Below are 21,838 nucleotides of genomic sequence, written 5' to 3'. Positions count from 1 at the left end.
CTTTTTCTGCAGGGGCCAGCCAGGGTCTTGGCTTTGGCCAGATGTGCAGAAAGAAGCAGTGCTCGGCGACCCCGCACCCATCCCTGCCTCTTTGCTCGTGGGCCCTACAGAACAGGTTGGGTGTTAGATTTGGCCCCTGGGTCACAGTTTACCAGTTCCTTTTCTAGATGACCTGGAAGACTTCAGATATTTTTCACTACCTCTGAGTAACCAGTTAAGCTAAAATGCGAATCTCTTCCCACTAGGACCCTTCTTGGCCACAGTTCCACTCGAAGCTCCCAAGGAAGGGAGGGAGAAGACACCTTCCCCAGCTCTAAGCATCTGAGTGTTCCTCCCTTCAACAGGAACTATTAATTCCTTCTGGATAAAACCTCAGCAAACAACATTCGATGCATTAAAATGGATGCAATTTGGGTGTCTGTTGAGTTTTAGGGGGCAGTCAGTAGGATCCACTTTTGGCTAAATACGTAAGATTTTAAGATGCTCCTAGGGGCTCATTTGAATGGTGATACTTGTTCTGGACCAAAGTATGTAGTAAAACGTGATTCCTGGCACGTTCTTTGCCTGGACTTCATTAACCTGGGCGTGCCTGCCGTCCTCTCTTATTGCAGTGACAGAAGCTTGTAGTGTCCTTTGCAGACACAGAATCAGCAGGGACTGGCGAGGACAGATAATGATGCTTGGTATTCGTCTTAGAGCAACCTGACCTACATTTGGAAGAAGCAGCAGGCTCACTGCCAGCTTCAGTTTGCTGCAGTCTCATGCATCACAGTCCTGTCTGCTTTTCAGCCAGAAAATCTACCACATAGAGTTGACACTTGACTCAGTCAAGAAGCAGTTTTAATGCCTAGTAAAGGAGTTTACGTATAGTAGATACTCAACAAACATGCCTAGTAAAGGAGTTTACGTATAGTAGATACTCAACAAACATGCCTAGTAAAGGAGTTTACGTATAGTAGATACTCAACAAACATGAATTCCCTTTGCTTTAAAGACCACACCCAGTTGAAGAGGCACCTTCTGGGAAAGCCTGCCCTGCCCTGCCCCCAGGACCTGGTGTAGAGCTCAGAGGGGTCTGATTCATCAGTAAACGCCAAGATAAGCAGAACCAAGCTTATAAGCAAAGCCACAACCGTGATCTGTGTAGGCTAGTGCTTTGCTCATGTATATGATCCCCACTTGGCTAAAGATATTTAAGTCTCAGGTTGCCGTGCACTGAGGGGTAAGCGTGAGGTCTCACGACGGATGTATCCCATGTCTCTGCCTGCAAGGTTTGGCCTCTGAAGTTCTGGCCTCTGATGTGTTTACCCAGAATTTGGAGAATTTAATCTATCTGCAGCCAGGATTTGCCGTTAGGCAATTTTAAGGGGTTTGTTGCTGCTTCTTTGGCTTTTGAAGGAGTGATCTGGTGTTAACGATAAAAGTGTCTCAGATGATTGAACTTCAACAAATGGTAAAATGCTTCACAGTTATCTTTCACTAAGTAGTCCAACCCGATCCTTTTGACATGGAGCACGGCTCAAAACATTCACGCTCCACGTCTTGAGGTGGCATCGTGTACTGACAGAGCAAATGGGCACTGGGCTGGATGTCGGGGTCCAAATTTTGGCTTCACCACCTGCCAGTCGGGGGACTCAGACAATTTACCTACCCCTGTTGTGCCTCAGTTTCTTGATCTGTTACTCACAGATGATAATAGCACTTAACGTTCTACAGAGAGCTGTTTGCAGATAAATCAGCTAATACAAGTAGACGGCTTAGAACAGTGTCTGGTATGTAACAAGTGTTAGCTACTCAACAATCTTGGTTTAATGTGTAACAGGTAAGTTAGTGGAATAGTCAGACGTTTTCCGGATAAATAGACATTTTCCTAGTTCTTTGTTATGGGATCCGTTTCTCCCTGTGAACTGTGGTTTACGTAGTGAGATTGTGTTGTGAGTACAAGTTTGAGCCTCACTATTTTCACTCACATGTAAGCATTTGCCCAAAATATAAAAGTTAGTCATAAACGTATTTTTTAACGGCAGCTGCATCGTGTAATCACATTGATTGGCCATAACTTGTGATATATTTTCTTAGTGTTGAACATTTTGGTTGTTCAATGCTGCTGGGTGGAAAGTGGGAGCGGCTATTACTCAATGCTGTGGCAGACACCCATGTGTGATATCCATTTCTATATTTTCTTTTCTCAGTATCTCCTTATTCTTAGGTTAGATTTCCAAGAAGGAAAATCAGTGGGTCAAATGGATAAATATTTTTAAGGTCCCTGATAAATATTAACGAACTGCTCTCCCAGGTTGTTTATAATTAAGCTCCCACAGTGACGTTGGCAACTTACTCCTCCGAGAGGCGCCACGTTGGGCCTCTGGGTATCGAACACAATACCGGACTAACGGAAAAAGGGAACCCTTGAAAGGTCTTGAAACACGCCTCTACCGTGTGGGCGCTTGGCGGGTCCTTCAGCCATGCCCTGCCTGCCCCCTCGCAGGCAGGAATCATTTTAAAGTTCATTGAACAGTCTTTTGTGATTAAAAAAAAAAAAAACAAAATAACAAAAGCCAGACCCAGTTTTGGCCCAGCATGAACGGAAGGGTGCCTGAGTTGCTCAGGCCCCGATACCACCATAGATTCTTCTCTCCTATGGCAGTGAGAGCTTGGTACCAATATCACCATATTTGGCAATGAAATGGCCAGGCCTATGGAAAGCTGAGGCTTGACCTTCTCTCCCCGCCCCACCCCCCGCCAGCTACACCGTGGGCACCGTCCAGGAGAACAACGACCAGGTCTGGAAGTTCCAGAGGTACTTCCTGGTGCAGGAATACTGCAACCGTCTCAACGTTCCCTTCCCGTTCGTGGTCTTCGCCTACTTCTACATGGTGGTCAAGAAATGCTTCCGTTGCTGCTGCAAAGAGAGGAGCGCAGAGTCTTCCGCCTGCTGTGAGTGGCTCATCCGTTGTGCTGGGGCTTAAAGGCAGGGATTCATTCTGGGGGAGCGTGTCGGGTCCACATCTCAACAGGAAGGGTTAGTCACAGTTATTTCAGTGCTCACAGGTGTCTGTCTGTAAAGTTCAGGCATCGAGCCCCCCAGTGACTTACTCGAGAGAAAGAGTAGTTTTGTTTTTTGAATTTACAGAGCACAATATTAATATTTTAGTAGACTTTACAATACTTAGAGCAGTTGTCCATGCCCACAGGTTTTTATTTCTTTTCTTTTTTTAATGGTAGTGTCATCATAGCTGTTTTATTTTATTTTTTTATTGAAGTATGGTTGATTTACAATGTTGTGTTAATTACTGCTAGACAGCAAAGTGATTCAGTGATACTTATATATGCATTGAAAGAGTAGATTAAGAAAGCCTTCTAGATCTGCCGGGACAGCCTTATTCCAGGGGGCTCACTTGTGGATGTACATGATAATGATGTAAATAGGATGTTCAGCGAGCAGGATTCATGGGATGCGTCAAAAGCTCTCTGTTGCTTGTGTGACATTTATTCTCTGGGAGATCTTAGCTTTTTTTTTTATTTTAACATCTTTATTGGGGTATAATTGCTTTACAATGGTGTGTTAGTTTCTGCTTTATAGCAAAGTGAATCAGTTATACATATACATATGTTCCCATATCTCTTCCCTCTTGCGTCTCCCTCCCACCCTCCCTATCCCACCCCTCCAGGCGGTCACAAAGCACCAAGCCGATATCCCTGTGCCATGCGGCTGCTTCCCACTAGCTATCTACCTTACGTTTGGTAGTGTATATATGTCCATGCCACTCTCTCACCCTGTCACAGCGTGAAGTAAGTCAGAAAGAGAAAGACAAATACCGTATGCTAACACATATATATGGAATTTAAGAAAAAATGTCATGAAGAACCTAGGGGTAAGACAGGAATAAAGACACAGACCTACTGGAGAACGGACTTGAGGATATGGGGAGGGGGAAGGGTGAGCTGTGACAGGGCGAGATCTTACCTTTGATTCCAGCAGGGGTCATGACTTTCCTGGTCGTTCTTAGAGAACTAGAAAAGCTTATGATGACTTTACTTGGTAAAACAGTCTCAATTTAGAAATTAGGACCTGCAGTCCAATAGATTAAGCAGTCCATTCATCGTCATTCAGAGGGGAGACTCCTCTTACCTGAGGCCGCTCTCAGCCGGTGGAGTTGTCGGGAAGGATGGGCTGCTGGCTTTTCTCTCTTTCTTATTCGCTTCCCTCCCACTCACTCACCAGCTGCTGTTCCTGACCTTCTCCGGGTTGGAGCACAGGGAGAAGGGAGGGGAAAGAGCAGAAATGCTGTTTAGCAACGGTGGCGCTGCCCTGGGCTGGCTCTGTGCTTCCTGGCCTGGTGCGAGCTTAAAACTGACCCTCTGCTGTGTGGGCGCTTGGCGGGTCCTTCAGCCATGCCCTGCCTGCCCCCTCGCACCAACCACAGCTCCCGGGACTTGGCGATGCTCTCTCTGGGGGCCGCTGCCCCACAGGAGCCTCTGGTTTCCAGGGGTGCACTCTGCACAGACTCTCCCTGCTGGGGACTGTGGAGTTTGTTCTCCCTCTCACGTGGTCACCCAGCTCCTCAGCCCCGACAAACTCCGGGCAGACGGATCCCCACCTAGCCCCTCTCCTTGCCCCTGCCGTGGGAGCCGGAATCTCTGACCCCTGACCCTCAGTCACACCTGGGTCCCCATCGTTTTGGCTGCAGGGAGCACACATCTGGCTCTCTTCCCCACGACCCGAGGTGTACTTAACGCCCCTTCCTGGAGCCACTGAGCTGCACAGATCTCCCTCACCCCAAACTTGTTTCAACCGAATTCAGCACAAGGGAGGGAGAGGCCTATTTTCATTCATCTGGATGTCTGGATGCAAAGGAAAAGATGGAAAGGGCACCACTGGCTTGTACACTTTGTCTTCTAGCCTCAGACTTAAGCTGGGCACTCCATCTCCCGGTGGGTGGATAGGCGTGCAGCCATAGGACTGACGTCTGCACAGCGACGGGGCCCAGGCACTTTGGGGTCCACACAGTTCTTTTCATTTCTTTTAAAAATCAGAAGAAAAAGAAAGAACTCTTAGGTGACAGAAAACCTATTGGTATATACTTGTCCTTATACCAACCCAGTCATATATCTTTTTCATATTTTCTTGATCCAGGAAGGGGCCCACAATGGCAAAAGTGCCGAGGGCCTAGGGTGGCTGACTTGTCCCGGTTTGCCCAGAACGTCCCCGTCTTAGCGCTGAGCGTCCTGCATTCTGTATGTCCACTTAGGGTGACCGACTTGTCTCAGTTTGCCGGGGACCATCCCTATTGTAAAACTACAAGTCCTGCATCTCAGGAACCCTGTCAGTTCAGGGGCTGCTGGTCACCCAGCAGTGTCCCCGTGTGCTGACTAGGGAGGCAGAGTTAGTGACGCAGGTTGGACCCAGCCCTGGTACCTGCGGGATTTCCATACCCAGTCCCATTCTTGAGAAAAACAAGTAGATCTGAGTCTCTAAGCAGATCTGTTGTGTCTTATTGTGAAACAACCCTTTGAAATCTGGTTCCCTAAAACTACCACTGTTTATCTGCCCCTGACTCCATGGGTCAGTCCTGGGCTGGTCTCTGCCCCTTGTGGTGTCTGGCTGTTGGCAGGTAGGCTATGGGCTGGCGGGTCCCAGTGTCCATGTGTGCTCACATGTGTGGGGTTGGCTGGGCTGTCATCAGGGAGCCTCAGTCTCCTCCAGCTCAGGCTCCCACAGTTGGAGCCTGGACTCCCACAAAAAGCAGAAGCTGCATAGCCTCTGAGGCCCTGGGCTCAGCAAGTCAGATGACATCACTTCTGCCACGTTCTATTGGTCAAAGCAAGTCACAGGCCCACCCACCTCAAGGGAGAGCAGCCTACACACGGGGTGGGCAGAATCTGTGGCCCTGTTTTGCCGTTTATCACACCAGGCATCCCCTGAACAAGCTGGAGGAGCTGCTCTCTGGAGAGTGCCCTCCCCCCACAAGCCCCCGCCCCCGCCCCCGCCCTGTCCCGCTCCCACGCTGGCCTATCGGGAGAAAGCAAGGTTCTCCCCGCCCTCCCCACCCAGGCATCACAGCTGAGCTGAGTCCTTGCCACTGGGGGCGGTGTGCATGCGGGCTTCTCTCTCATTAACTCACCTGACATGTTAAACCTAGATCTGACACACTAGAAATGAAAACATGTCTCAGTCCAGAATTATCTTTGATGCCTCGAACAGTTTAGAATAAAAATTTCTCAGCTATAATGGCTATAACTGCATTCACCATAGGGAAATGCTCGATACCTAGGCTGACCCTATGTACGTCTACAGCCCTATTTGCTGTGCTTTTCCGGAGCCTCAAAAGCGTAGACAGCTGAGCGTGGACCTTCAAGAAACAGCTTCTTGATCGTTCTCAGTCCTTTGCTGCTTTTTCTTTGCCACTTTCTAAAATGATACAGTTTCATGAGCAATTGGAATATCTGCTGTGTTTTCCTTCCTTGAAACAACCTTTCCTGAGCACTTCCTTTCTGAGCAGGATCTGTGATAGATGCGGATGGCCTAGGAAAGTACCAGCTTGCTTCCAGAAAATGACCTCCAGCAACGGGGATAGAAGTGGGTGCCTCAGTGTTTATGAACTATCCAGTTAGTCTGATCACTTAGATTCTAGACAACCACCAAGAACCAATGAAAACATTCTCATGAAATGTCTAAATAGAGTGATAAAAAAGGAAAATCACTGAGTTCTTATAAATTCCAAAAGCAAGAGCCTACCAACCTCATTTCCTGCCACCATTGTCTTTGGAAGATTTTTGTAAAACCCACCCCACATTTTCTGCAGATCTGGGTTTAAAAACGGAGGGAGTGCAGGGATGGATGGATACGGTGCATGGGAAAGACAAGCAAAGCATGAAGAGGGGCCTTCCCTACCTGTGCACATGAACGAGAAATAACTGTAAAAGTATTACAGGAGGCGTTCATTTCTTTACACACATCTACTCTCAGTTCTGTGAAAGGGGCCTGGGGATCATTAATTCAACAAATATGCCTCAGGCGCCCACCATGCGGCAGCCAGGCACTGTGGAAATGGTGCTAGCGGCTAACCTTGCCCTCAAACAGGGCTCATAATCTCAGGAGAAGAAAGAAAATGAGAAAGCCTTAACAGAGAAGTGTAGGAAGCATGAATTTAGAGAATGTGCAGGGTGCCATGATAGCCACATTGTGGACATTTACACCCCAGACTAGAGTGAGTCAGGGGAGACTTCCTGGAGGAAGGGGATATTGAAACTGAGACCTAAGAGGATGAGTTGGAATTAACCAGGCAAAGGCGTAGATGCTGGGAGGGGCCCAGAGAGTGAGGAGCGGTCAGAGAGAAAAGTTACAGAGGTCAGAGGACAGGTGGGAGGGGTCCAGGGGGCCAAGGGTTACAGGGAGACTAATGAAAGACCCTGGTCCATGTCCCACAGCCAGATTCTAGCCCCACACAGTCTCCTGCCTCCCGTCCTCTGCCTGCTGTGTCACAGTGTACATCCTGAGTCCCAGGGGAAGGAAAAAATGCAGACAGAAGACACGATAGTGCAAGAAATGGTCACATAAATCGTGAAACACCCTCTTGCTGATTGAACTTATTTCCCTCAAGATGGAAGTGAACAAAGAAACTCCCAGGGCCAAGCAGCAGACACCCTCAGCTCACTATGTAAAATGATGCTTCTCAGATCCTGACGTTCGTTCTCCTGACTCGGGGAAGAGCAGTCAGTTTAGGGTTTGGAGAGTGGGGCAGGATCTTGAGATGTGTCCCCCGAATGGATCACTATGGGTAAGAAGAAAAGTCTCCGTTAAATAGCAAAAAACTGGGTGTTGGGGGCAATTTGGGGAAGGGAGAATCTAAGGGAGAATCCAGTACAAACAATGAAAGGAACACCGTTGGGCTGGTCTTGTCTCCAGTTTACTGAATTGTGTCCGGATGCGTTAGAGCTTGTCTGCTTTGTCTGTGTCTTATTCCTACTGTTTACTGTGCTGTGTCTCCCTGGGGCTGCTGGCTGTGCGCTTATGTGTTGCCCTCTGGTCTTTTCTTTATTACACCTGGTAAAATGGTCAATGACTACCATCATGGGATTCACGTTCTGTATTGGGCCAATCATTCCTGTCCCTTTAGTGTATCCCCGATATTTTGATGATTCAGAAAGTAAAAAATACGAACTTTACTAACCTAGACATGATAATTGGTGGAACTTGCCAAGAACCATCATTTTTTGTGGGATTCCTTAACTACACAGAAAAATGGAGGAGAGATACTCAGGAACATGACCTTAAATATTAGTCATAACTTACTTCTGTGTTATCCCTGGAGCCATGATCTCCTAAAGTCTGGCTTTCAGAATGTAAATGTACCAACGACCCCCATCTCGTGTCACAGTTTAAAGAATCCTCATCGTCAACTCTTTTAACAGCATTATTTCAAGACGTTAAATGGCAGTTTGGGGAATGTCATTAGCTATCACACGTATGTAAATGGCTTTCCTAATGAAGAAAGGTGTTTTGACAATTTGGATAAGTTGCTGTCTTTCCCCTCATCATTTTGCCATGGAGGACAAAGTGAGTCACTTCTAACGAAAAGAATGAAAAGTCTTTATATCTGGGATGGGAACTGAAAGTTGAGACCTGGAATTGGTACTCAAAGGCCACACCCAAAGATCAGAGGTGCGTAATGAAGTGTCTCAGACTATCTTTGAGTCCGTTTTGAAGCCGTGTCATGGGTGAGTGTCTGCAGAACCTGAGGGAGAGCTCAGGGGACCAATCCATGCCACAGATTTGGAGACAAATGCAAAGGAAATTTAGGAAACGTATTGCTGACTAGAGGCTCCGGCAAAAAGTTTCATACTTCTTCCTGAATCGTTCCAGAGAACAAAAACAAACGATGGATAAAAGTTGTGGGGAGGCAGATTTGACGCAATATAAAGGCAAAGCAATGTCTAACCATTAGTGCCGTCTGGAAATGACGTGATACCCTGTGAGGTAGTGAATTCCCTATCACTAGTGGGATTCCAGTTGGGGGTGGGTAGGTAGAGGGGCCGTATGGGATGAAGGTCCACTCTCCAAAGTTACACTGTGTTCAGCCCAGGATCAATGGAACCAGGAAACTCGGTGTTATAGGTAAGGACGAATCAGTCCTCCAGATTCAGGATGGGTTGAGAAGGCAGAACGAAATGCATTACGTTCCCCCCAAACTTATTTAACGGTTAAGTACAAGAAAGAACATAAAAATGAAAACAAATCCCCCAACCTGGCCAGCAAGTGGACAAGAGCTTCAACTAGAGAAAGCAAACAGGTCAGAAATGGGCTGTGTTAATCTGCACCTGTGTCCCTGGTAGGCCCCTGGGAAAGTGATGCTCTCACAACAATCGGGGAAACAGACAGTGAGCCATGGATGTTCTCTTCTAACAGTTCTTAGTCTCAGGAAGGAATAAAGAAATAGGGAGAACGGGAGACCACAGGACAGGATCCTTTAGACTTCTGGGGGGACCTGGTCACCGCCTGCTCATTTGTTTCTCCTTAGGGATGCCTAGTTCCGGAACCACAGCATCCTGTGGTTGTCGAGTCTCCTCATGGTAATTCATTTCCTACCTTTACTTTGCATTTGCCTCCAGTGATAGGACAATCATGGGGTTTAAGCTTAAAATTGCTCTTCTTTAGAGGAAAATGCAAGATTTTTCAAATAACTTTCAGAAAAGGTAGAATCCAAACTTCCATTTTTGGTACTTTCTTGGTGACACCTTCAAGTAATGGTAAAAAATATGCTACCCAGTCATTGCATTTTTATAAAATTTGCTGTTTTTCATGATTGAAGAAGTAATCCAAGCTCATTTATAAAATGTTCAAAAAACACAGAAAAGCACATTTAAGAAAGAGCAAAGAGCAGATGTAACCCACCATCCAGAGATAGATATTGATAATGTATCGGTATTCATTGTATTATTCTTGTGTGGGTGTATGATAATTAGATTGCTCTGTGCGTACACATTCAAAATCTAATTTGTTCATTTGACTAATAATCTCCCAGAGAACCTCTCCCATAGCCATAAATAGACGTCTTTATAACAATTTTTAACTGTGGAATATTCCAGCCTATGGATATACCGTACCCAATTTAACCAACCCCTTGTTAAACACGTGGATTGTTTCTCCTCTTTTGTTACTATATAACACTATGAGAAACAGTTTTATGTATTCATTTTTGAGCATATCAGTGATATTTTCCTTTGAGTTCTTTCTAGAAGAGAAATTTCTAGATACAGTGTATGTACTTTTGATATGTCTGCCCCCCTTCCCATCCCTCATTCCCTGAGGCTGTAACAATTTACAGATTTTCCCATTATGTGGGAAACCTGTTTGTTTACATCTTCTCCAACAGAGAGTACAGTCATTATTTTAGCCTCTGCTAATTTTCCAGTTTGGTTGTCACAGTGCTCCGTCATCGTTTCAATCAGCATTTCCTTGACGGTGAGAGAGGCTGGACATTGGGTCATTGGTCCTTCTTCCTCTTTAGCCACCTGAATTCAGGAGCGCCTGTCCTTTCCATTGATTATTAAGTACTCCTATCGGGCTTCTACACACATTTAGTTTGAGGAAAAAACACTGGAGATGACTTTGCTAGGAAAAATCCACTTGAAAGAAATTCCGTTAGGAATTATTTTCTAAAGTGAATAACCACCGTTTAAAAATAAATCTTTATTTGCTATATAGGAGTTGCTTCCATCCTGCCACTTCTGTATGTCTTTGACTCCCAATTAATTCTTTTTATATCTAGGAAGATCTTAAAACAGTTCCTAAACTCTAACATGTAGATGAACACATTGAAAAGTAAACACGAGATACATTTATTCCAAGTGGACACTTGCATGAACGTATGTGCTTTTCTTTCCCCGTGAATTCATGTGGAGGACTGCTGTCCGTTGCACTAGTACCTGAAACACAGGTGACAGGTTGATTTGTTCCTTTGTCTGCTTGCCATCTGAAAGGTTAAGACACTGTAAAAAAAAAAAAAATTGAACTAAAAATCTTGCTGGAACATTCCCCAGGCTAATTTTGCAGCACACCTGGCTTAGGTGAGAGGAAAAAACTAAACATCAGAATTAGCCTTGAGGTCTACACCCAGACTGCCTATTTCAAGAGGGTAGGAATGAGGTCCAGGGATGATTTTCCTCTCCTCCAAACTTTCTACCCCCGTGTTAGGTTGAGAATAGACAATCCATCAGTAATTATCCACCTGAATGATCAGAGTAGTATTTTTTTTTTTTGCGGTACGCGGGCCTCTCGCTGCTGTGGCCTCTCCCGTTGCAGAGTACAGGCTCCGGACGTGCAGGCTCAGCGGCCATGGCTCACGGGCCCAGCTGCTCCGCGGCGTGTGGGATCTTCCCGGACCGGGGCACGAACCCGTGTCCCCTGCATCGGCAGGCGGACTCTAAACCACTGCGCCACCAGGGAAGCCCCCAGAGTAGTATTTTGATGTCATCAAAAAGGATCAGGAACACATAAGAAATGTGAGAACCAAATTCACTAGGGAAATGATTTTGTTGAGTCAAAGACACACAGACCGGCTGTGGATGGATCTCTGGTTGCAATGAAGATTGCGTTCCTATTTCATGCAAGCTCCCATTCTTCACTGTTGCCAAGACCTTCATTGATATTCCGTGGGTCTGCTGCTCTCACCAGTAAGTAGCATTAGTCATATCAGCCTGTGCAGGACAAATCTATTTCTCTTGGTGCCAGAGCATGGCAAAATGCCTAGCAGGTATCGATTTAGGCGGGAAAGGGGGCAAAGGAAGCAACTTGAATGTTTTTCTTTGTCTCATTATTCAAGGTTTCAAGAATGAAGACAACATGACTCTGGCATGGGAGGGTGTCATGAAAGAAAATTACCTTGTCAAGATCAACACGAAAGCCCACGACACATCAGAGGAGTATGTCAGTCAGTTATTCCTGCTCTGCGAGCCTCCCCTCGTGTACAGAAGCTGGCAGAACACAGGCAGCTTCTCTGAGCAAACTCTGTAACGGGAATTTGCGGCAGAGAGGAATGGCACCAAAAGGATATGGCCCAGGCAACTGAAGGTGACACACGTAAAAGGGTGTGTCAGCCTTTCAGGAAGGGCAAAAACCACCCACCTGCCATCGGATTGTCCTTCTGATTGAAGGGCAGGGCTGTGGGACCAGGTGACAAGAGCATGGGTCCCTATGCCACTGCTGCAGAGGTGGATTCTAGGAAGACCCAAGGATTGTGGGGAACAGAAGTTACCTTGCAGGGTCTGCATGTGTATCCCTGTGAGGAAGAAGCAAGCGATTAGAAGAGGGCCAAACCCTTTGGTTGATCTCTTACAGACAGTTGTCCCTGAGAAGTTCTGAACGCCCTTTATGAGTCGCATGGCGTTGTTGTAAACATCCCATAGAACTAGCTAAGTCACTGTCTCCCTAGATGGTCCATGAGGAATGTGGGATGCAGGGCATCCTGGAGCGTGCCCTTCATGTTTAAAGTGGGGTAACAGGGTTAATGGTCAGAAGTCACTCTTACAGAGAGCTCCAAACACACCTCAGAATTCAGTCTAACAAGGAAAGCGTAAACATAAGAACAACTAATCCCTTTGTTAGGTTCAACACAGCTATTGGGAGCAGGGGATGTGAGGCATGCTTTTTCTCTTTGAGTAACAAAGCAGATGCCCTCCATTCTCCTCCATCCCTAGACGTGGAGAGCTTAGTTTTGAAAGGAAGGAACGGACCTTACAGGTCATCTTCCACTGCCCCATCAACAAAGGTAGCATCTATTTGCTGTCCTTCCATCTGGGGTGAGAGTGGAATTCTGCTTCGCTTGGGTATTAGGAAGAAAGTAAAAGCGGTAAAAGCAGGTGACGTTGATTTAGTTGAAGATGAAAATGAACTGTATTTTATGCTTTAAAAGACGGCGAAATGGAGCCTAATAACCCGTTTTGTTTCTCTCTCTCTCTCTCTCTGTTCTCGCTCTCTCTTTTTTTTAACTTCCTTGAAGAATGAGACATCGTTTTAGACAGCTGGATACAAAGGTATAGTTCTGTTTATAGTTTGGGAATTATTTTTTTAAATCTCCATTATCTTTGAGCTTTCAGCTAGAGGCCAGTGACAAAAATAGATGAAGTTAATTGTTTTAAAAAAATAGATGTGACCCTGTTCTATACTCAGCTTTCTTTATTCACTGCACAAAGTCGGGCTGCTGGAATGGAATTGCTTCTCCGATACTCCCAGCCCGCACAGGAATAGTCCTGCAGTCCCATTTCCACGACTGTCTCTGTCTACCCCAGGACCCCTTCTTTTTCTGTCAGGTGTAAGATGCTTGCAGGGAGTACCAGAAAGGCTCAGAAAAGCAGGTTGGGAGCCTAGAGACCCTATGCCAGTCTTTGCTGCCACTCTAATTTGTCATCCACTTCATTTGAATTGCGACTGCGAGAATACACACGTGAATTAGACTTAGAGGGAGTATGCCCACCTCCACCCTGAGCTGGGTAGCTGGAAATTAGGATTTGGTTCAGCAGAAATGACAATCGATTCATAAATGTCGGCTCCCTGTTAGGGTCTGAGGAGGAGGTGATATCCATGGCATTTTGGGGATGGCGTCCTGGGTGACAGAGTCACATACCCTCCCCAGGGCTGTGCAGTTCCACGGCTTGACGATACGCCATCAGGGGTGGCAGGGTCTCCAGCACCCGATTCCTTGCCTATAGTAGGGCCTCAAGGAACATTGAATGAATGAACAAAAGGTGCTCTTCTCAGAGCTCTAAGATGATCATGTATTCGGTTCACAATTTCTCGTGTATGTATTTACGTGTTGGTTACCAGCAGCATTTAAAAGATCTGAGGCCGTGTTGCCATGGGCCTCCCTTCCTGAACTCTGGCCTCGTGCAGGGCGGTGGACTGCAGCCTGGTACCTTCCTACTTACCCCCACCCCGCCTCTGCCTTCCCTCTTCTCTTCCCTCCTCCCCTTGCCTCCCCTGGAGCTACTCGCTCCATATGTAGGACTCAACCACTCAGGGCAACGGTACATTCTGTGCTGACAGTCGAATGTTTCCATCACAGTTTGCTTTAGTTCCCTATTGCTGTGCAACAAACAACCCCACATTTTTTTATTTTTTAAATTTTATTATTATTATTTTTTTTTGCGGTATGCGGGCCTCTCACTGTTGTGGCCTCTCCCGTTGCGGAGCACAGGCTCCGGACGCGCAGGCTCAGCGGCCACGGCTCACGGGCCCAGCCGCTCCGCGGCATGTGGGATCTTCCCGGACCGGGGCACGAACCCGTGTCCCCTGCATCGGCAGGCGCACTCTCAACCACTGCGCCACCAAGGAAGCCCCTACAACCCCACGTTTTAGTGGCTTCAAACAACCATTTTATTTCACTCTTGCTTTTCTGGGTCAGGGGTTTCGGAAGGGCTCAGCCGGGCAGTTCTTCTGCTTCAGGTGGTCTCAGCTGGGTTTACGGGGCTGGATTCAGCTGGCGGTGAGGCCAGGATCTGGCACCTCAGTGGTCCTCCTCATGGCCTCTCTCTTCCACGTGATCTCTGATCCATGAGGCTTGGGGGTCTCGGGGCAGTTCCCCTTTTTCCATAGGGACTGGCTTCCAAGTGTGAAGAAGCAGAAGCCACCAGTGCTTCTAAAGGCGAGACCTGGACCTGGCATGACAGCACGTCCACCAGCATCTATTGATTAAAGCAGCCCCAGGCTGGCTGGGATCCAGGTGGGGGAGCAGTAGACTCTCCCTGTTCACGTTCCACCTCTTGATGTGGGAGTGACACGTGGACAGGGAGAAACGTGGCAGCCATCTTTGTAGACACGCCATCACGCGGGAGTATATCTCGTTACGGCTGCTCTCCTGATGTACTGGTACTGATTTTTAATTGAGGGGCGGGGAAGACTCCTGTGTTCTTAGAGTTGAGTATCTGGACAGAAACAGTCATGCCAGGATGTATATCATGATTATAATCAGTGAAGAGGGGAAAGAAAAATGCTGGATATTTTTAAAAATTTAAAAAATGTTAGAATGCATGAAAGGAAGCATAGGGGATAGTATTCTAACACTGAGTATGTATATTAGATGACTATAATATGTAATATAGAAGAAATATAAAGCCTTATAGGATTATTCACTTTCTCTACATCATATATTTATATTTAAATATATTGTCTGCTGCATCGGTACCTAAGCTACACAGCTCGTAATACTTATTGAGCACCTGCCATATGCCATGCATTGGGCTAAGTGCTGTCAAAGCAGACATGGGCCCCACATTTCATGAATGGACCCCTTGTTAAGTGGTTTGGGGGTAGGAGCATTTTCCAGCTGAATTATGTAGGAGTCAATAGCGGTAACCCTTTTCTTAGCCATATCAGGCATATGTCCCAGACTGCCTGTGTCTGCATTACCGGGGAGCAAGGTCGGCAGCTGGGAAGGCCCTAAGTCCAGAGATGCATGGAATGTTCTGGGCAGCTGGAGAGAGGTGGCGTGGACCAGGGGAACACCGAGTAGGAAGGAAGGGGGAGGCTGGGTCGTCCTTGGCAGGAACTTGCTGGCCTCTTTAGGGCTGGATTTTATTCCCGTGCAGGGCAAGCCTCTGGGGACACACCTGGGAACATTCCTTTCAAAGATCCCTCTGAGCGGTCAGAGTGGCCACATAAGAGGGGCTTAACAGTTTGGTTTGGGGCATAGAGGTGCCAGGGACTTGTCTAAGTGTGTGTGTAGAGAAAACAGTCTATTTTTGTTTGTTGTGTTGAGTTGTTTTACTTGTGGGTTCACTAAGGTGGCTTTGGAGGGAGCCGATGGAAAGTACACTTGGGGCTGGGCTCAAGCTTCTGCAAGACTTACCACTGCCCCTGCTCTGGGGCACGCAGGACATAGGCAGGATGGCAGCAAGGGGATGGGGCAGAGCGGGGCCTGGGTCGGAGGTCAGCCAGAGATCCAGGAACTGGGGCAGCTGAACTGACTCCCAGGGGCCAGGGGGGCCTCCCAGCCAGTGCGTGTCTGGGTGCGGCGGGGCGACCCTCTGGTGGGGACAGTGGACCTGAGCATGACGGTTGTGGGCGTGGTGCCAAGGGTGTCACAGATGACTGGAGTCCCAGTTGGTGGCTGTCCACACACACGTGTGAGCCAGGGCTCTGTGGGGTCCTCAGAGGAGTGCCTGTGGGTCCAGCCCCCTCTGCATCTCCCTGTCTGTGGAGCTCCACCCCTTTGTTGGTTCCTGCAAGAAGTCCACCTACACCATGCCTTTTGCAGGTTTTAGTTGAATTTGGGCAGATCCCAGGGAAACCTCAAACCACACAACACTGAGACATGGGCCACCACCCACAGGATTTCACTGCCTCTCTCCCTGCTTCTCTCCTGCTCCCCTGCCCTCTCTCCCCTTTTTATCCCCTCCCCCTTCCTCTACCCCTTCTCTTCTGAACAACAAAAAGTCTCTCCTTTCTATCCAAGGAGAATTTTAGGGTTGGCCACTTGTTTCTGGAGCAAGCTCTTGGTGTCTTAAATCCTACTAAACGTCACACTAAAGTCCTTTTACTGTCAACCAATACAGAAATCTCTCCAAAGCCCCTCCAGTGAAAAAAAATTTCTCCGTCTCATTCTTACACCAGAAAACAAAGTTATTCACATTGACCTTAAGTCTGTAAGTAGGAATCTTACTATGCCTTCTTTATTTTAGGCAGCCGTTAGCCCTTATGGTTTCTTTTTGTCCTTTTTAAAGAAAGAGTTAAATGAAGAGGTTAATACTGGAAATAAGCCTAAGTTAAACAGAAAGTTTTCCTTGAGTGAGTGATATAGCAAGTTGGAAACCAATCATACAGAGATTGTGTTATGTCTACAGCTTTTATTAAGTGTAAAAGTATAGCTTGTAATTTAAAGTGACCTTCATGCATCTTGTGTAAAAACTTGTGAAATATGCATGTATTGAAAATAATTTTATCCTGCTTTTTACTTAAATTGTTTTGCTTCTTATACTGTTTGTGTGTGTGTGTGTGTGTGTGTGTGTGAGGGGAGACACTTTACTTGCAAAAACTTGATTAGTATTGTATCACATTATTTTCATTATATTATACTTTTATCAAAGCAAAACTTTATTGGTACCTTATAACTTTATTAGTTACATATAACATTTTTATTTCTATATATTACTTCTCTGCGTTGTAATCTATCCTTTCTATGGAGGAATCACTAGTGATTTTTATTTGAGTAAAGCTAATCCTAATTGGTGCTAATGATTATTTGCTTGTGATATGATTTCAGAAAGTTAGTAATGGACAGAGTCTGAAATATCACCTGGAGCCTGCCATACTCCAGGCATGAACCATACTTCCTATTTTATATATAGTACATCTATTTCATAGAAGAGCCATAGAGTCATCATTTAAAATTTAAAGTTGGAAAATTGATCTTAAGACCAGTTTTATTTTTTCCCCTTTCAAGCTTAATGATCTCAAGGGTCTTCTAAAAGAGATTGCTAATAAAATCAAATAAAATTGCATGGACTCTAATGGAGAAAAGTCTAATTCTAGCAAGGTAAGTAATTTTAATGGCTTTTTTTTTTTTTGCTCTGAAAATTTACGTATTTTAAGACTAATTCAAAAATCATGATCTTTTCTCACTTTCACATATGATCAGATTTGAAAATAAGGCATGGTGTAAAAAATTCGAACAGTATAGGTATATAGAAAAGAACAGGTAGAAGCCGCCCTCACATTACTTTCCCTGTCTGCTCCCCGGCCTGAGGTTAACACTGCTGGCAGTAGGTTACAGTATCCTTTTGGGTCTTTAAAAAAAAACAAAACAAAAAACAAACTTCCAAACTATACAGCAGCTATTTTGGCATTGATTGGATCAAGGTCACACTATTCTAAGACTTGGTATTATTTTTTTTCTTACTTAACTCTAGATCATGGGTATCTTTACAGATCCACGCCTCAGACATGTACCTCATTCTCCTGATACATCATTTATGTTTACTGCTATAAGGAATGTACAGATGAATGGGTTCTTTGGTTAGTTTGTTTTAAATATTTGCTATCGTCAAATGCATGTTGATCACATTTTACTACCAGAAATGTTTTAGTAAGGCTTTCACGGTTTTTAGCAATAGCTCATTTGCACAATAAAAATGTAATACAGTTAACAGACAAAATTGAGGCCAAGGCTTTGCTCCATGATCTTACCATTTGCTTTAATTATGTTTTCCCATTACCTGTCCAAATGCTGAAACAAAATGTTGTTAGTGACTTGTAAAGCTAGGAGAAGACAGCAGTGAGCGATCCATTTGATTAGAATTTTTTGAGAAAGTGAATGGTAAGGAATGGAAACAATTAAGCCTCCCTCGTTTCGACCCTTCCCTTTGTGTTTACTGACTGCCTTCTGAGTGCTGAGAGTACTGTGCTCAGACCCTGATGAGGCTCAAACGCTGCTTTTTGCCTTTGCATAAATCCTCACACTGCAGAATTTCTATTCACAGGGTGACTGTGTTATAGGGGTAACTGTGATAGGGTCCTTTCAGTATATCTGGTAGCTCAATACTTTTCCTTGAGTTCTGACAATTATAGATCATGTTACAAGCCCTCTATCCTGGAAGACTTTGTAAGAGCAAGGGTGATGCATATTGCATTTGCATATTTATTTGCATATTTATTTTCTGGGAAGGCAGGTATAGTCTCCCAGGCTGCTGAAGAAAACAAACCTTGTATATGTAGGAAGAATGTATTTCAACTCTTCCATCACGGTGTTTCATGAACACAATAGTATACTTTAAATTATAATTCGAGTTTTGAAGCATTTATTTTGTTTGCTTAATGAACTGAAATATAGAAAAAACAACTAGGAAGAGACAAAACAATTTAAAATGATTTTTAAAACCCTTAGAGGTGTAATAATTAGAAAAGTTTCAAAATGAGCTCTACGCATCCATCTCTTAAAGCTCTAATCTCCTCATCTCTCCTTCTTTTTCCAAAAGTGTTGACTAGGAGGAAAATAAGCAGACAGACTGGTTTCTTAGCAACTTACTCTTTGCTTAAACTTAAATTGTTATTACTATATGGAGAGTTCATTAATTGGTGAATGAAGATGAATCGGGAGAAGGACGTTACTTCATGTGCAAGTGGGCACCTTTAGAAACAATGCATTTGGCATGTCCAATTTGTTGGTATACTTTTTACTTCTGGATATAAGATCCATTTTCTTTTTTTGATGTCATCTGTTTGGCATATCCTTAAGAGGTTCACTGAAAATGTAATTTTATAGGCAACCACCTACATGCTGCTAAAATATATTTTTTGATTTTTTAAATTGAAGTATAGTTGCTGTACGATATGATATAATATAGGTGTACAGTATGGTGATTTGCAATTTTTAAAGGTTATACTCTATTTATAGTTATTATAAAATATTGGCTATATTCCCTGTGTTGTACAATATATCCTTGTAGCTTATTTTCTACCTAATAGTTTGTACCTTTAATCCCTTATCCCTATGTTGCCCTCTCCCCTTACCTCTCCCCACTGGTACATGTTGCTGAAATATTATTCTTGTAGTGTCTCTCTGATACTTCTTTCTCTAGAAGGGTGAGTGTATCTTTCCTGGGGGTGGAGGCAAAGAAAGAGAATGCCAGCTTAAGTGGGTGTGAGCTGGCACCAGTGGAAGTAGGACAGGAGTGGACATCTGGGGACAGGTCTTTGCCAATTTGCCCATCTGGGTTTTCCATCTCAAGTCAGCCTTTGATCCAGTAACTTGGGATGGGACGTTTGTGTATATATTTTCTTTTCTCCCACACTAAATTTGAAAGGAAGTAAGAACCAGGGTGAGAGAAAGCTATTTGTTTTCTCATACCCTTATACCTTCCCTGAGAATGGGGGTGGGATGGGGGTGGGGGAGTACTTCCCTGAGGGCACTGGAAATTGTTCGATCCCTACATAATAATCCATTGATTCTTGTATTTGCTGCAGTTAAATTCTAGTTCATTTAGATAAATTATTGTAGTTCTTAACTTTCTTATCAACTCACCCTTTACTTATCAGCAATCGTTCAGCAAGTAAAGCACTTGGAAACTTTCTGGGTCTTTGAGGTGAGTCTTAACCATTCAGCCAGAGTCATTCCGTTCATACTGGCAAACTGGTCAGAACTCACATCTTTAAGAGAAAAAAATTGTCTTGGAATTACTTCAATACCAAAAGGCAATCTCAATTTTTGGTAGTACGTTTGGACCCGTTACCCGTATATCACCAATGTATTTTGAAGCACGTCGTATCCTGAGAATGAAAGTGGGAAATCACTCTTAACACAGGGCTCTTCCTTTGTTTTCACAGGTGGTATCAGACATCTAAATGGAAAAGATTCAAGTAGTTTTGTTCTCGTCTAAATGAGAATTGTTCAGGCCCCTGGGTGCACAGCGATGGTTTTAATCACCCCAGTGTGCTCAGTCTGAGGATAAAATGTGTTACTGATTTCACACGAAAGATGGATGTAAAGGAAGAGCACCTCCTACAGCTTGCTTCCGCTGAAGGCCGCGCTATTGCTTTCTGAGTCTCAGTGGCCAGAGCCTGCTGGTGATAGTTTAAACTGTACTGTGTCTTCCTGTTTCCTGCTCTCTTCCTCCTTTGACCCATGCATATTAGAGAATCTCTCTCCTAGGAGCTGGAACCTGGTCATGATTTCCCTCCTGTATTGTTATTTTGTTTATTTGCGATTGATTCTCCATTATTTCCTTTTTTTTTTTTTTTTTTTTTTGTATAGTGTGACTAATTAGCTGGCGTATTGTTAAAAGTCTCCCCAGTCAGGTCAGGTTCTAAAAACGTGCTGCAGCAAGAGGGCTCTCCTTTCATCAGGAGAAACTATTTTCATTTCTCATTATGCTTTTATTCATTAAAGCAGGTGATAAAACAGCATCTTCCTGTCTCACACTCACCAGGAGCTCCACTTGAAGGAAATATCCCCTTCCTAACCATGTGAAAAGGCACCTAAAAATGAAATCCTCAGAGGTGCATCTGATTTTGTTTTCACTGGGTGTTCCTCTTTCTCCTCCTAGTTATTATTTTCCTATTAAAAATAATTTGTGGATAGTATAGAAAATTCATGGGTATTATAGAAAACACAGACTACATGGAAAAGTAGAAAATATAGTCTCACTACCTAAAGATAATCACTGCTAACAAGTTAGGATGTTTTTCCAAGTCTGTTTTTTGTCTATGCATGTTTTATTTCTCTTTTAAAATTTTACATAATGTTATCATACCACGTATACAATTTTATATACACTTTTTCAGTTAGTATTTTATCGAAGATGTTTTCTTTATACTCACGGTCTTCTTAAACTTTACATTAACAGTTGCATGTTGCTCAGTCCCTAATGATTTCCACTGTGTTGGTCACTGAAGGTGGTTTCTCGTTGGCCAGTTGGATGAGCATCTCTGTGCCAGGATCTTTTTCCACAGTTGGGAAGATTTCCCATGGCTAGATTCCCAGGAATATGTATTGATTATCAAACTGTTTACAAGGCTTTTTCATAAATGTTTAGCAAATAGGAATTATTAACTTGATGTAAGATACGAGATACATGAACCTAGAACTCTTTAAGATAAAATATTATATCTAATCCTTAGCTTAGGAAGAAACCAATATACTTATTTCAGTATTATAGATGGTGAAGGCATTGGTATAGAATTGGAAAGATTGTATTATTGAACACTTGTAGTCCCAGCTTTGTCTGGAAGTGGTGTTATCTTTGCCCAAAAGAGATGCGCTTGGAAGTACGTAAAGTCATTTAAATGTCCATGATTAGTTTTTTCCACTTTGAATAGAATGTACTCAGTGGCTAAAGAAGAAAATCT

General features: G+C 44.5%; 1 protein-coding gene across 2 annotated transcripts in view; it reads left to right on the top strand.

Moving 5' to 3' along the window:
* The window catches only part of TRPM8 (transient receptor potential cation channel subfamily M member 8), an 88,195-nt gene extending 70,706 nt beyond the window's left edge, over window positions 1–17,489 (top strand). For both annotated transcript variants that reach the window (XM_060015472.1, XM_060015471.1), the window contains exons 21-24: window positions 2,747–2,937; window positions 11,826–11,925; window positions 13,002–13,035; window positions 17,439–17,489. In XM_060015472.1, the coding sequence (XP_059871455.1) occupies window positions 2,747–2,937; window positions 11,826–11,925; window positions 13,002–13,035; window positions 17,439–17,489 (376 nt within the window). The remainder of the gene's footprint in view (window positions 1–2,746; window positions 2,938–11,825; window positions 11,926–13,001; window positions 13,036–17,438) is intronic.
* The last annotated feature ends 4,349 nt before the right edge of the window (window positions 17,490–21,838 follow it).

The sequence above is a fragment of the Delphinus delphis genome, chromosome 7, assembly GCF_949987515.2.
Source record: "Delphinus delphis chromosome 7, mDelDel1.2, whole genome shotgun sequence".
NCBI lineage: Eukaryota > Metazoa > Chordata > Mammalia > Artiodactyla > Delphinidae > Delphinus > Delphinus delphis.
This window is presented reverse-complemented; position numbering and strand designations above follow the sequence as displayed.